The sequence below is a fragment of the Thalassophryne amazonica genome, chromosome 12 (assembly GCF_902500255.1).
Source record: "Thalassophryne amazonica chromosome 12, fThaAma1.1, whole genome shotgun sequence".
In the NCBI taxonomy this organism is placed as follows: Eukaryota; Metazoa; Chordata; class Actinopteri; order Batrachoidiformes; family Batrachoididae; genus Thalassophryne; species Thalassophryne amazonica.
The window spans coordinates 92,153,333-92,169,988 of record NC_047114.1 but is presented as its reverse complement, the minus strand read 5'-3'; the positions used below and the strand labels follow the sequence as shown (position 1 = coordinate 92,169,988).

Here is a 16,656-nt window from a genome sequence, read left to right as displayed (position 1 = left end):
ACTTCTGCATTGGCTTAATTTTTCTGCACTGGAGATTGGGGCTTGGGTGAAACTAATCAGCGTTGCAATAGTCCAGTCCCTCAGGTTTTGTTGGGTCTCATGAGGAAATTAAAGTGGAACAAAACCCTAAGTCAGTGTAAAACCCGACTCTCCTACTTGTGCAGAACTGTGGCAGTGAAAAAGCGATCACAGGTACCAGGTTGTCCTCTGGGTGGACAGTTTGTGAGCTGAAAAAAAATTGGAGTAATATTTACTTTCACTCAGAAATTCCAAGTAAATTTTACAAGGGGAAATCTTAAGTAAATTTTACTTGCATATATTTGTTTTCTAAAAGAATAACTCAAGTAACATTTGCTAACAATCATCAATTCAATATTTTCATTGAATTTTACTCTGTCTTTAGTCATAAAAAGTAAAACTTCTCAGCTGTTTGGATCTGCATGTTGATTTTGCACAAACTTTACAATGGATGCATCTTGATGCATCTATTTTCTAAACAGAATTTCTTTTGTCTCACTGTCCGACAAATTTAAGTATTTTTAATCATCCATAATAATCCAAGTGATTAGTGCACTTAGTTTCAGTGCAGACGGTTCCCGGTTCAAATCCCACCACTGCCACATTTGTCCATGTAATGTGGGGATGCATCAGGAAGGGCATCCAGTGTAGAATTTATGCCAAATCAGTATGCAGATCCAAATGGGAACAGCTGAAAACTTTTACTTTTTATGAATAAAGTGAGAGTAAAATTCAATGAAAACATTGAATTGATGACTGCTAGTAAATGTTACTTGTTAGTCTTGTAGAAAAACTAATGTATGCAAGTAAAATTTACTTGGAATTTCTGAATGAGAAAACCTTCCTAGATTCTTTTAAGTAAATATCACTCCAATTTTTTGCAGTGTGTTACTGCTGTCATGCATCAGATCAGTTTAAACCTCACATCATGAACGTGCCACCGCTGTCAGGATCGATGTTCTGGCTCGTCTGCCTCACCTACACAGAGGTCGAGTTTTGTTTTTGTGGCTGATTCATCACCTCTGACCTGCTTCTGTCAGTGTGAGGAAACAGAATATCTACTCCACTGTAGTCGTGGTATCAGTTTGAGAAGAAACCTTAAAACAGTGCTGTTGTCCTCTCTCACCTTACTGTGCTTCCTGTCTTTCCTCTGCCAGGGGTCGAGCTGTGTCTGCCGGCGTGGCGTTTTTCCATGACCATGGTGGCCAGTTTTGTGATGTTGGGTGGTCAGCTGCTGATGCCCGGGGTGGCGAATCTGTGCCGTGACTGGCAGGTTCTCCAGGCTGTCATCATCTGCCCCCTCCTGCTGATGCTGTTCTACATCTGGTAAGGAATGGACCTTTGCAGCTGTTGCACTTTGGCACATGCCTGACTCTCTACCAGTGCGCTCTGGTCTGTGCAGCACCACGTACAGGACAACACTGCTGTTTTTATAATGCAAATAAAATTTCATTAGGATTTGCAAATGTTTTACCACAAGGGAGGTTTTGCAACTTTGGCTTCCTTTCCACTAAACCGAGATCTTATAAATGAAACAAACTGACAAACAAGCTCATGTAACTTCAACTACACCTGCTCCTAATTTCCATCACACATTTCTTTTTAGATTTATTTATAAATTTACAAGGTGGTAGCATTTATTGCTTTTGAGTTATCATGGTCACAAACAGGAGATGATGGGCTCACTTTAATTTTACGGGAAGGATTCAGTAGTTCGAAGGGTCACGAGCCCGAAGGGTCACCGGTCTGAAGGGCCACCGGCCCGAAGGCTCACTAGTCTGAAGGGTCACTAGTCCAAAGGTTCAGGAGTCTGTGTGTGTATTTACACCAAATTAAACCAAATTAAGTTCATGTAACCACCACATTTATCCACTAATCCAAATGTTTTTATCATCCTCAGCCTATAACAGAACACGTTACTGATGACGTTATCATTGCTAAGTTAGCATGACTTTAACACTGACGTCTTCTCTCAACTTTAATGCTGGTGAAGAATCCTTTCAGTATATTACTGCCACCAACAGGACAGGAGTGTGTGTAGCAGCAGACTGACAAAGCAGCAAAGTGAAAATCCAGCCTTAAAAATAGGAAGTAAAACTACCAATGTATTAGGAGTAAAATATAGTTAAAGTACAAAAGTAATTCTATTAATTATGTGGAATGGTCAACTTAGAATAATTTATGTTATTAGATGATATTTTTGAATTATGTACTTTATTGTCATATGATGTTATGGAATATTTCACTTCAGTGTTTTAATTGACACTGTGCACAGCAGATACTGTTCTAATACACTCAGAGCCAATGTTTACCTGCGAACATAAATATAATATATGAATGAACAAATTTATTTATTTAACACACAGATGAACAAAGACAATAACAAACACTCATAAAAGGAACAACATACAGTGAACCCGTGTGGCCAAAAGGGTGAAGGTGAATATAACAAATATAATCAATGTAAACATAATGTTTATAATATAATAATGTTTCAGAACCAGAAAGCATCTCGGTGCATGTAGAATTTCTAAAGCCAGTTTGACACTTAGATGAATTTGATGCCTGCATTGGCACACAGTTCATCATGCCAGTGCGTGTCATTAGATAGTACGCTTGAAAAGCCACCTTGACATTTGCACGAATTTGATCCCCACATTGGCACGCAGTCATTGCGTGCCAATGAGTAAACCCATCGTAAACTGTTCATAAACTGTGCGGGATCTCTGCGGAAACTGTGCAAGGCCCTGCGCGCAGTGACACGCAGTGTTTGCGAATAGGTTGCGTAATGTTCACGCTAAGTTCATGCAAGTGGCATGAAATTTATGCGTGCTAGAAATTTTGAACATTTCATGCACAGTTTATGACAAATTTACTGACTGGCACTCAAGATTGTGTGCCAGTGCGGGGATCAAATTTGTGCAAATGTCATGGTGGCTTAAGTCATCTAGATCCTCCGTGCTGATTTCAAGCCTTTCGTTGATGCGTAGGAACACGTCCTGGCTGTCCCGCTGGTCCCGTCGACATGCTGCAAAAATGTTCAAATAAATTTGTTACCTCACTTTTATCAGTGCTCTTATAAATCAATATGAACTACAAAAACATCAGTGGTACTGCTGCCAGGATGAAGAATGTCAGAAAGTCAAGAAGCACCAGCTCAACATCATTCAGCATTTGATCTTCAGTCTGACGTGAGACGTGAGCTCTTCTTAGAAAAGGCTGCACACTACATTTGACATGTAAAAAGGAAAATGTTAATTCCTGAAATGGAAGTTCTTACATGGATTTTCAAGTGTTTAGAGTATTTAAATACTGTTGTAACGTCTACAGGTGGCCTCTCTTGGGATCTGCCGGTCGATGAACTGGCAGGATCTATAAAGTTGTAAAATCAGCTCCACCCTGTTTGTGATGGTAAACTGACAGGATCTCAAGTTTCCCCAGGTGAAAAACTGGCACGTCCTGTAAGCCTAAGATCAAACTGCCACTCCTCCAGTTAAGAAACTGATGCAACCTCTTTATTTTGGATAAAATACAACTGTAGCAAGCTGGTTGTAACTGAGGCGTGGCTCCTATCATGAAGGCAGTGTTCAGTCCGTGTATAAGGGTTTTTTTGTTTGACTCCATGTGAGGTGTATGTTCTTGTGTTCACCTCTATCTGAATAAGTTTGGATGTATGTTATCAGCATATCTTAGGAATTGATTTTGATCAAGAGGTTTATTTGGAGGAGGTGATGGTCTAGTGGTTAAAGTGTTGGGCTTGAGATCCCAGCCAAATCCCAGCCTTAATTGTCACTGAGGGAAGAACTGGAGAATCTGGGTCCAAACTGAGATACAGGCTTTCATGAACTTCCTGGCCTAGGCCACCAGACGTGTACCTGGATGTTGGGAAAGTGTCAAACATGTCAAGATTCCGTAATCTCAGCAGTGACGTCCATGTGTCTGGGTTCTTGGCCTTTGACATTGAGGGGTCCATGTCTTTAGATTCCTGGTGTTTCCTACTTTCCAGTATGGTTGTGAGAACTGGACGTAAACCAGTGACCTAACACGACAACTACATGACTTTGGTACTACGGCTGTTTGCAGGATCGTTGGCCTCTGCTGGAATGACTTTGTGTTAGATGAGCGGTTACTTAGAGAGACGCACATGAGGAACATCATCACTTCCACCATGAGCGAGTGTCAGCTGTGATACTGTTGGCCATGTGGCACATTTCTCAGCATGTAGGTACCCTCACGTTGAAGACCCCATTGGCTGGAAAAGTCCAGGGGATGGACAAATTTCACCTGGCTGTAGTGGGTAGATGATTTCTTCCGAGAGGTGGAGATGGAACGATTGTTTGCCTGGGTGGTGGATGAGTCAGTGTGTGGTACCAGCACGTGCTCCCACACCTGAACATTTTCTCTGCATGCCTGGTACTTTGAAACGTGGGTGCGGTGTCGCTAGGCCCTGTGAGTGTTTTTGATCTAGTCTGTAAGTGTGAACGAAAAAGAGTGAAGTCATCGGCCAGTTGGGGCCTGATGAAGGATTTCCACAGTGTCGGACAAACAGCAGGGTGCAGCACTTTGTAAGTAAAAAAAAAAAAAAGGTGCTCTTTTTCTTTTTATTTCCCTTTTAAAGGTGTAAAATATTAGATTTTTTTAAACCCTCTTTGATGTGTCAGTGGATTCGCTGGGTGAAGAACGGCAGCCCAGAAATGGAGGAAATTGGAGGTGGGAACTGTGAGTCAAAGCATTTTTCAGAAATAACTGGATATTAGACTGTGGATCTAATCTCCACGGAGCAGGAAAAACTATTTTAGACATACTCTATACTTTTTATTAAAAAATATTTTACTGGCAAAACCCCTGATATCTTCAAACATACAGAGATGCTGTTCATGAAGTTGGACGACTTTTATGGCCATGAACTAGATTTATCACAAAGAACAGTGTAAATACAGCTGGTTAAGTAGAATACATCAATGCCGAGAGATCTAAGTTTGGCGATTTGTGGTTAAAACCATCCCAATGCAAGTACATGCAATCTGTTCTTGAAAAAGTGAACCAACTGAGGTATTTGGCATGGTTTTTGCTCAAATCAACATATTCTTTGAACAAATTAGCTCCCCGTTAAGCATCTGTTCTACTCTCCTGCTTTTATTCCACCAATTTACAGGCAAAAAGTATGAGGGATTTACTATAACTGGAGTTTGGCAAACTTAAATTTTTCAATGAGTTTCATAAATTCTTCATTTTTGACAAATACTCTGTATCTGATTAAATTGATCCACTAATGACCCATGTCATGCTTTCAGTTTCAAGCAAGACTCACATCCCTATTCCTGAAAATGAGGTGAAACGGACTACAGGAGTGTCTGGATTTGATTTGGAAATCACATCTAGAAAGTCCAAAAATGGTGGTGGCTAGCTTATTTGAAATAGCGGCTAGCTTATATAGAATATTTCCTCTAAATTTCTAATATCCTGGTTGATAAAAGTGGGACTTGTTCTAAAAACAGGTTGATAGAATTTTTAATAAAATGGTATTCAGAAGTATAAATATCTTCCATTTATGTATTCCTGTGTAGGCTCTCAGTTGTCCAGGTGGTTTCCATAGTAGAGAAGCTTGAATCTTCGACTGGACTGGGTTGCTTGACGTGAGGACGTTTCGCTTCAAATCACAGAAGCTTCCTCAGCTAAAATTCTTGCTCTGGTAGTCTGACTTCTGTCTTGACTCTTGTAGAGAAGAATAAACCAGAAGCCAACAAAAGCTGGAGTTTTAACCTAACCAGACCCCTCCTACAGAGAGGCTGACTGCTATAGGCTAGCGAAACGTCCTCACATCAAGCAACCCAGTCCAGTCGAAGATTCAAGCTTCTCTACTTCCATTTATGTACTCTTTAATTTATTAGCTTACAGCTACGCTAGGCATTACCAGAATGGTGACAGCCGTCATATTAGCTAGTGAGGCATGTTAGTTTTATAATGCTACTCAAATGAGGTAAAAACTGTTCTAAAAACACATCCGTATCATTTTTCATGTATTTGGAATACATTTATTTTATGTAGTTGTACAGGAGCCGCAGTAGCTAGCTAGCCATTGTGGCCCAGGCTTCAATATTAACTTTTTTTTTTTTATGATCCAAGAAAAGTAGAAAAGCTTTTTGGACAATAGGGATACTTTCTTTTATTGTTTGAAATGAACAATCCCTTATTTGTAGTCTAAAGTGGTCTTTCCTCAACTTTATTGCATAAAGTGGTGGCTCCCTGTGTGTTGAAAAAAGCCTCAACATGCCCTTCTGTTTGAGTCGGACCACCTAAGCTAACAGGCTGACATCAGTTCAAGTGCTTATTAAGTCATATTTTTGGGGACTGCAGTGGTTCTCGGAAAAAAATTTGCTATAGTGTGGACATTAAAACTTACGAGCCGCTTATTTTCTCAGTAATCATGCATTAACGGGACCTGAAAGGTCAGGCTAATGACAGCTGTAAAAGTGCTAATCCCATTAGCATACAACATTAAATCTGATGAGATTTTCACTCAGCACAAGCGTTGCAGCAGAGACATCTTAGATGATCCATTAGGGCGTTTCACCACACAAAAAGCCATCTTATTCCAGCTCTTTAAAAACAAAAAAACAAAAAAAAAAACCAGACACAGCCTCCACAACAGCTAGCAGCCGCATTGAGCGCGCAATGAGCTACGGTCACAGTAAGAGGCGGACGCGCTCGGCTCAACCACTCTCACTCAAAGCGACCACGCCCACAGTTATACAAAACTTTATGCCTTAAAACATCTTAAACTAAGAATACAGTTGTCATGGAGAGGGAATCTATCTATAGAGACCAAAACCATTTTGTTTACCAAGCGGTAAACATGTTTATTTCTGCTCTAAATTTGTACATTTTAACATTGACTCCTATGGGAATGTGCTCTATGTTGGAGCCAGCCTCAAGTGGCCAGTCAGTGAACTGCAATGTTCTGTACTTCTGGAATGGCTTCATTTAATCCCATTGAGGTTTACCGCTTGAAGTGCCATAGCCATGACATTTGAAGCCTCCCAGCCAACTGTATCCGCAAAAGCTTCACTATGTCAAGATGAACAGCTCATTAGAGACTAATGACACCTCCTGGTCAAATACTGCATAGCACCTTTACTATCTGACGAACTGGAGGTCACATAGTGCAATATTAATTTCCAATTTCCAATTTATTTTCATTTATATAGCGCCAAATCACAACAGAGTTGCCTCAAAGCGCTTCACACAGGTAAGGTCTAACCTTACCAACCCCCAGAGCAACAGTGGTAAGGAAAAACTCCTTCTGAGGAAGAAACCTCAAGCAGACCAGACTGAAAGGGGTGACCCTCTGCTTGGGCCATGCTACAAACATAAATTACAGAACAATTCACAGAACAGTTCACGGACGAATATACAAGAAATGCTTTTGGCGCACAGGACAGGAGGATCGCCAACACGAATACAACTCCCATCTCTGGGTGGAGCTGCACCTTAAACAGAGAGAAAAAACAGAATCAGAAGAATCAGAAAAACAAAAAAATACTGTATAATTTGCCACCATTAAATAACAAGAAAAACAGAAGAAATACTAAGGTGATCGCCGGCCACTAGCCCTAAACTTCACTAAAAGACCCAGAATTTAGGTAAAGTTAAGGCCGCGACCCGCTCCAATTACTAATAAATGAATTAAAAGAGTAAAAAGCGTAAAACAAAACTGTACCAGTATGCTAGCCATATGAAAGGGAAAATAAGTGCGTCTTAAGTCTGGACTTGAAAATCTCCACAGAATCTGACTGTTTTATTGATGCAGGGAGATCATTCCACAGAACAGGGGCATGATAAGAGAAAGCTCTGTGACCTGCAGACGTCTTATTCACCTTAGGGACACAAAGTAGTCCTGCACCCTGAGAACGTAAAGCCCGGGCCGGTACGTAAGGTTTAATTAGGTCAGCTAGGTAGGGAGGTGCCAGTCCATGAAAATTTTATAGGTTAGTAGCAGAACCTTAAAATCTGATCTCACTGGGACAGGAAGCCAGTGAAGAGACGCCAAAATGGGTGTAATGTGGTCGAACTTTCTGCTTTGTGTCAAAAGTCTGGCTGCAGCATTTTGAACCAATTGGAGACCCCTAATGGTAGACTGCGGTAAACCAGAAAATAGAACATTGCAGTAGTCCAATCTAGAAGAGCTAAATGCATGGATCAGGGTCTCATCATCAGCCATAGACAGGATGGGACAAATCTTCGCTATATTTCTCAGGTGGAAGAAAGCAGTCCTAGTAATATTTCTAATGTGGAGGCCAAAGGACAACGAAGGATCAAAAATTACCCCAAGGTTCCTCACTTTGTCAGTGTGATGTATGACACATGAGTAGAGGCTGAGTGTTAACTGGTCAAATTGATGTCGATGTCTCACTGGACCAAGAACCATCATTTCAGTCTGATCAGAGTTTAAATGTAGGAAGTTTCTAGACATCCAACTTCTCACTGCTGCAAGGCAATCTTCTAAGGATTTTATGTGAACGAGATTACCAGCAGTTATCGGCATGTATAACTGAGTATCATCTGCATAGCAGTGAAAAGTAATCCCAAAACACCGCAATATGTGCCCAAGGGGTGCTATATAAAGGGAGAAAAGCAGGGGGCCTAAGACAGACCCCTGTGGAACCCCAAATTTCATGTCACTAAGGTTAGAGGTAGTGTTACTGTACAAAACACAGTGAGAACAACTGGTCAAGTATGACGTCAGCCATGCAAGGGCACTCCCAGTAATCCCAAAATGATTTTCCAGCCTATCAAGTAGAATATGATGCTCCACTGTATCAAATGCAGCACTGAGCTGTAACAGCAACAGAACCATAGTGGTGTCCGAATCCATTGTAAGCAGAAGATCATTCACCACTTTAGTGAGAGCCGTCTCTGTGGAATGATATTTTCTAAAAGCAGACTGCAGTGGCTCAAAGAGATTATTCTCAGTAAGATAGTCTATGAGCCCTTGCTCTGGCTCTTGCTTGCCTCTACTGGTGGTTGACTCTCACTGCGGTATTGTATCACTTCCTGTTCCGGAGCACAGCGGTGTTTTGCTGTATCTGTTAGCTGTTTAATCTGCGCAGTTAGATTGATCTAGTTAACTAGATAACGATTTGTTTCACAGTGTAATCTTCATGTGCCTTAACTAAAGCACTCCCTCTGCTGAATCACCTCTAAATTATTTACACATTATTCACTTTGTGTGTTTTTAGGAATCCGCTAGCTTAGCGCAGTTACTGGCTCTTAGCCGATTTAGCATGGCGGCTTCTCCTGTCTCTCCTGCACTTTTCTGCTCTGGGTGTGAAATGTTTAGTTATTCCTCGGCCTCCTTTAGCAGTAATGGTACTTGTAATAAGTGTAGCTTATTCGTAGCTTTGGAGGCCAGGCTGGGCGAATTGGAGACGCGGCTCCGCACCGTGGAAAATTCTACAGCTAGCCAGGCCCCTGTAGTCGGTGCAGACCAAGGTAGCTTAGCCGCCGTTAGTTCCCTTCCAGCAGATCCCGAGCAGCCGGGAAAGCAGGCCGACTGGGTGACTGTGAGGAGAAAGCGTAGCCCTAAACAGAAGCCCTGTGTACACCGCCAACCCGTTCACATTTCTAACCGTTTTTCCCCACTCGGCGACACACCCACCGAGGATCAAACTCTGGTTATTGGCGACTCTGTTTTGAGAAATATGAAGTTAGCAACACCAGCAACCATAGTCAATTGTCTTCCGGGGGCCAGAGCAGGCGACATTGAAGGAAATTTGAAACTGCTGGCTAAGGCTAAGTGTAAATTTGGTAAGATTGTAATTCACGTCGGCAGTAATGACACCCGGTTACGCCAGTCGGAGGTCACTAAAATTAACATTGAATCGGTGTGAAACTTTGCAAAAACAATGTCGGACTCTGTAGTTTTCTCTGGGCCCCTCCCCAATCGGACTGGGAGTGACATGTTTAGCCGCATGTTCTCCTTGAATTCCTGGCTGTCTGAGTGGTGTCCAAAAAATGAGGTGGGCTTCATAGATAATTGGCAAAGCTTCTGGGGAAAACCTGGTCTTGTTAGGAGAGACGGCATCCATCCCACTTTGGATGGAGCAGCTCTCATTTCTAGAAATATGGCCAATTTTCTTAAATCCTCCAAACCGTGACTATCCAGGGTTGGGACCAGGAAGCAGAGTTGTAGTCTTACACACCTCTCTGCAGCTTCTCTCCCCCTGCCATCCCCTCATTACCCCATCCCCGTAGAGACGGTGCCTGCTCCCAGACCACCAATAACCAGTAAAAATCTATTTAAGCATAAAAATTCAAAAAGAAAAAATAATATAGCACCTTCAACTGCACCACAGACTAAAACAGTTAAATGTGGTATATTAAACATTAGGTCTCTCTTCTAAGTCCCTGTTGGTAAATGATATAATAATTGATCAACATATTGATTTATTCTGCCTTACAGAAACCTGGTTACAGCAGGATAAATATGTTAGTTTAAATGAGTCAACACCCCCGAGTCACACTAACTGCCAGAACGCTCGTAGCACGGGCCGAGGCGGAGGATTAGCAGCAATCTTCCATTCCAGCTTATTAATTAATCAAAAACCAAGACAGAGCTTTAATTCATTTGAAAGCTTGACTCTTAGTCTTGTCCATCCAAATTGGAAGTCCCAAAAACCAGTTTTATTTGTTGTTATCTATCGTCCACCTGGTCGTTACTGTGAGTTTCTCTGTGAATTTTCAGACCTTTTGTCTGACTTAGTGCTTAGCTCAGATAAGATAATTATAGTGGGCGATTTTAACATCCACACAGGTGCTGAGAATGACAGCCTCAACACTGCATTTAATCTATTATTAGACTCAATTGGCTTTGCTCAAAATGTAAATGAGTCCACCCACCACTTTAATCATATCTTAGATCTTGTTCTGACTTATGGTATGGAAATTGAAGACTTAACAGTATTCCCTGAAAACTCCCTTCTGTCTGATCATTTCTTAATAACATTTACATTTACTCTGATAGATTACCCAGCAGTGGGGAATAAACACTAGAAGTCTTTCAGAAAGTGCTGTAACTAGGTTTAAGGATATGATTCCTTCTTTATGTTCTCTAATGCCATATACCAACACAGTGCAGAGTAGCTACCTAAACTCTGTAAGTGAGATAGAGTATCTCATCAATAGTTTTACATCCTCATTGAAGACAACTTTGGATGCTGTAGCTCCTCTGAAAAAGAGAGCTTTAAATCAGAAGTGCCTGACTCTGTGGTATAACTCACAAACTCGCAGCTTAAAGCAGATAACCCGTAAATTGGAGAGGAAATGGCGTCTCACTAATTTAGAAGATCTTCACTTAGCCTGGAAAAAGAGTCTGTTGCTCTATAAAAAAAAGCCCTCCGTAAAGCTAGGACATCTTACAACTCATCACTAATTGAAGAAAATAAGAACAACCCCAGGTTTCTTTTCAGCACTGTAGCCAGGCTGACAGAGTCAGAGCTCTATTGAGCCGAGTATTCCTTTAACTTTAACTAGTAATGACTTCATGACTTTCTTTGCTAATAAAATTTTAACTATTAGAGAAGAAATTACTCATAACCATCCCAAAGACATATCGTTATCTTTGGCTGCTTTCAGTGATGCCGGTATTTGGTTAGACTCTTTCTCTCCGATTGTTCTGTCTGAGTTATTTTCATTAGTTACTTCCTCCAAACCATCAGCAAGTCTATTAGACTCCATTCCTACCAGGCTGCTCAAGGAAGCCCTACCATTAATTAATGCTTCGATCTTAAATATGATCAATCTGTCTTTATTAGTTGGTTATGTACCACAGGCTTTTAAGGTGGCAGTAATTAAACCATTACTTAAAAAGCCATCACTTGACCCAGCTATCTTAGCTAATTATAGGCCAATCTCCAACCTTCCTTTTCTCTCAAAAATTCTTGAAAGGGTAGTTGTAAAACAGCTAACTGATCATCTGCAGAGGAATGGTCTATTTGAAGAGTTTCAGTCAGGGTTTAGAATTCATCATAGTACAGAAACAGCATTAGTGAAGGTTACAAATGATCTTCTTATGGCCTCAGACAGTGGACTCATCTCTGTGCTTGTTCTGTTAGACCTCAGTGCTGCTTTTGATACTGTTGACCATAAAATTTTATTACAGAGATTAGAGCATGCCATAGGTATTAAAGACACTGTGCTGCGGTGGTTTGAGTCATATTTATCTAATAGATTACAATTTGTTCATGTAAATGGGGAATCTTCTTCACAGACTAAGGTTAATTATGGAGTTCCACAAGGTTCTGTGCTAGGACCAATTTTATTCACTTAGGCAGTATTATTAGACGGCATTGCTTAAATTTTCATTGTTACGCAGATGATACCCAGCTTTATCTATCCATGAAGCCAGAGGACACACAACAATTAGCTAAACTGCAGTATTGTCTTACAGACATAAAGACATGGATGACCTCTAATTTCCTGTTTTTAAACTCAGATAAAACTGAAGTTATTGTACTTGGCCCCACAAATCTTAGAAACATGGTGTCTAACCAGATCCTTACTCTGGATGGCATTACCCTGACCTCTAGTAATACTGTGAGAAATCTTGGAGTCATTTTTGATCAGGATATGTCATTCAATGCGCATATTAAACAAATATGTAGGACTGCTTTTTTTGCATTTGCGCAATATCTCTAAAATTAGAAAGGTCTTGTCTCAGAGTGATGCTGAAAAACTAATTCATGCATTTATTTCCTCTAGGCTGTGGAATCAGCTCCCAATTTGGATCAGGGAGACAGACACCCTCTCTACTTTTAAGATTAGGCTTAAAACTTTCCTTTTTGCTAAAGCTTATAGTTAGGGCTGGATCAGGTGACCCTGAACCATCCCTTAGTTATGCTGCTATAGACTTAGACTGCTGGGGGGTTCCCATGATGCACTGAGTGTTTCTTTCTCTTTTTGCTCTGTATGCACCACTCTGCATTTAATCATTAGTGATTGATCTCTGCTCCCCTCCACAGCATGTCTTTTTCCTGATTCTCTCCCTCAGCCCCAACCAGTCCCAGCAGAAGACTGCCCCTCCCTGAGCCTGGTTCTGCTGGAGGTTTCTTCCTGTTAAAAGGGAGTTTTTCCTTCCCACTGTCGCCAAGTGCTTGCTCACAGGGGGTCGTTTTGACCGTTGGGGTTTTTCCGTAATTATTGTATGGCTTTTGCCTTACAATATAAAGCACCTTGGGGCAACTGTTTGTTGTGATTTGGCGCTATATAAATAAAATTGTTTTGATTTGATTTGATATGAGCTGCCGTGACACTTTTTCCAGAATTTTAGAGAAAAATTATAGATTTGATATCGGCCAATAGTTTGTCAATACACTAGGGTCAAGATTAGGTTTCATAAGTAATGGTTTAATCACTGCAGATTTGTAACGTTTAGGAACAGATCCAGAAGTTAAAAAAAGATTAATAATTTCCAGCACAGTTAGAACTTTATTAATCCCCTTGGAATACTCCGTCATGGAAATTAAGATTCCAGCAGCATTGTAAAGCAGCACACAGGGTAAGAAGCACACGGTAGAAGTAAAAAAGTAAAAAACAATTTGCAAAATGTAAATACAAACATCAATACCAGAAATGCTGCTTGCTACTGGCTACTACTGTTCCTCTCCTTCCCGTCTCGTCTTCCTATTACTCGTACTCCACCGAGTGAGGTGTATTTTTGCAGGAATCTGCAGACATGTAACAGCAAGTTATATTATAGTCCTTCATTATGAGTCACGTAGGCACATAGTATGTTACTATGCTTTTTACACTTTTAAATTCATTTTATTAGGAAATGGAGCGGGCCACGGCCTCAACTTTATCTAAGTTCTGGGTCTGTTAGTGAAGCTTAGGGCTAGTGGCCGGCGATAACCTTAGTGTTTCTTCTGTTTTTCTTGTTGCTTAAAGCTGACACATTATACTATATTCGTTGTTTTTCCGATGCCTGATTCTGATTTTTTTTTTTTTTTTTTTTTTCTCTGTTTGAGTCTGTTTCTGTAACCCTTCTGTCCTGTGCACAGGCAAAATTTCCTGTATATTCGTTTTGTAAATTGTTTTGTCAGTTGTGTCAGTAGCATGGCCCAAGCAGAGGGTCACCCCTTTGAGTCTGGTCTGCTTAAGGTTTCTTCCTCAAATCATCAGAGGGAGTTTTTCTTTACCACTGTCACCTGTGTTCTTGCTCTGGGGGTTGGTACGGTTAGACCTTACTTGGGTGAAGCGCCTTGAGGCAACTTTGTTGTGATTTGGTGATATATAAATGAAAATAAATTGAAAATATTGTTTTAATTCAGATTTCATTTAATCAGTGTGGACATCACACCATTGGCGCTCCCTCAACTCAGTTTCACCTTCTCATTTTACTCACAGTGGAGAAGAAACTGTAAAGTAAAAATATTATCCCACATACAGCGTTGAAGAAATCAGAAATGAGCTTGTTAAACTTGCTCCCGAGCCAATCGTGGATTCTGTTCATTGCTTTGTTCATTAGGTAACAAGATTGAAACTGTTTTTGCCTTCATTAGTTCATCCGTACCGTTATAACATAATTATGTGACAAGCTCCAGTGCCGATTGCTTGCATTAATCAAATTGCACTTCATCAGTATTATTGAACATGAGAATAGTTAAAAGGGAGTACAGTGGTTTCAGGCTTCTGTGCATCCCTAAATATATTAGAATCATTCGTAAGTTGTGTCTGTAAATGACATTTTCAATATTTTAAAATAGATCTAATTCATACGCTCAGTTAAATGGCCCAACACCGTAACCGAGCAAGAATTTCTACTTTATTAGTTCTGAATATTTCCTGCTAAAAATTACGTGTCATCAATCATGTGGCTTTGCCTTATCTGCTGCATCCACCGCAGAACTTATTGTTCCCGTTTCCAGGCAAAATAACTAGATACATAAATAAGAATAAAAATCTTTTCACAGTGTTTCATGAAAACAAAAAAATAAATGAATAATAATACACTCTTCATTAGTATGTCAGAAATCCTGCTAACAAACAAACACCAGTTAAAACTTGGTAAACTTGATGGACATCCCAGAGTCCCCCACCCCAGACCAGGACATGTCCCACCCCCCCCCCCCCCCTGTGGAGGAAGGTATTGTATGAATACCCCCCACCCACAGGGGGATGGGAGGACGATATCTTCAGGTACCCTGGAATATCTGCCAGCGCCAATCAGTGACTTGGCAAAGGGTCATAGTGACTCATTTACATGTCTGACATTATTAACGATGATGTCCGCTGTGTGTGTGTGTTTGTGTGTGTGTGACAGGATCTTTCCTGAGTCACTGCGTTGGCTCCTGGCCACTCAGCAGTACTGCCGCTCCAAGTGGATCATGGGACACATAGCCAAGAAAAACCAGGTGAACATGGAACTTGACCCAGACAACATCCTGACAGGTAATGACTCAAAGATGTTTTTACATGAATAATGCTGGATTTTCCCTCCTCATCCTGTGAATGCTGTGTGGCTTTATTGTCAGGGGAGGTGATGGTCTAGTGGTTAAGGCATTGGGCTTGAGACCAGAAGATCCTCGGTTGAAATCCCAGCCTGACTGTTTCTGTGTAGGCTCTCAGTTGTCAAGGTGGTTTCCATAGTAGAGAAGCTTGAATCTTCGACTGGACTGGGTTGCTTGACGCGAGGACGTTTCGCTTCAAATCACAGAAGCTAGTTAGCACCCTCCTGATGACAGGGCAGCTGTCCCTCCTAACGATGGGACTGACGCCTCTCCTGACGACTCTCCTGATGACTCTCCTGATGACGTGAATGACTCATTACCATGAACAAAAGACTGAAACTGCTTTGACCTGAGTACCCCATTGTAAACAGGGGACAAAGCGTGTCTCAGACCCCCTCCCCGGTTAAGGCTGGGTTTCAACTGTTTCATATACAAGGCCTCTTTCACCCCTCTCTCAAACCATTTCTTTTCTCTGGCTAAAATTTTAACTTCCTTGTCCTCAAACGTGTGGTTAGTGTCTTTATGGTGGAGATGAACTGCAGACTGAGGTCCACCGGCACCCTCACTGCGGTGCTGGTATAGCCTTTTGTGTAACGGCTGCTTAGTCTCACCTATGTAGTGTTCATTACAGTTTTCCTGACATTGGATAGATAGATAGAATACACAACATTCCTCTGTTTGCAACTAGGGAACCTGTCCTTAGGGTGAACTAATTTCTGTCAAATTTCTTTGAGATGGAAATTTGAGAGAGGAGTGAAGGAGGCATTGTATGTGAGACATTTGAAACCCAGCCTTAACTGGGGAGGGAGTCTGAGACATGCTTTGTCCACTGTTTACAATGGGGTACTCAGGTCAAAGCAGTTTCAGTCTTTTGTTCATGGTAATGAGTCATTCACGTCATCAGGAGAGTCGTCAGGAGAGGCATCAGTCCCAGCATTAGGAAGGACAGCTGCCCTGTCTTTAGGAGGGCGCTAACTGGAGCACAATAGGTGCTAATTAGAGCAATTGTTAGTCACTAGCCTATAGCAGTTGCCTCTCGGTAGGAAGGGTCTGGTTAGGTTTAAAACTCCAGCTTTTGTGGCTTCGGTTATTCTTCTCTACAAGAGTCAAGACAGAAGTTAGACTACCAGAG

At 41.2% G+C, this 16,656-nt stretch overlaps 1 protein-coding gene across 1 annotated transcript in view; it reads left to right on the top strand.

The window, feature by feature from the left end:
* The window catches only part of LOC117521913 (solute carrier family 22 member 23-like), a 97,852-nt gene that overhangs the window by 60,057 nt on the left and 21,139 nt on the right, over positions 1-16,656 (top strand). Inside the window, exons 4-5 of the mRNA XM_034183279.1 lie at positions 1,176-1,344; positions 15,338-15,465. Of these exons, the coding sequence (XP_034039170.1) occupies positions 1,176-1,344; positions 15,338-15,465 (297 nt within the window). The remainder of the gene's footprint in view (positions 1-1,175; positions 1,345-15,337; positions 15,466-16,656) is intronic.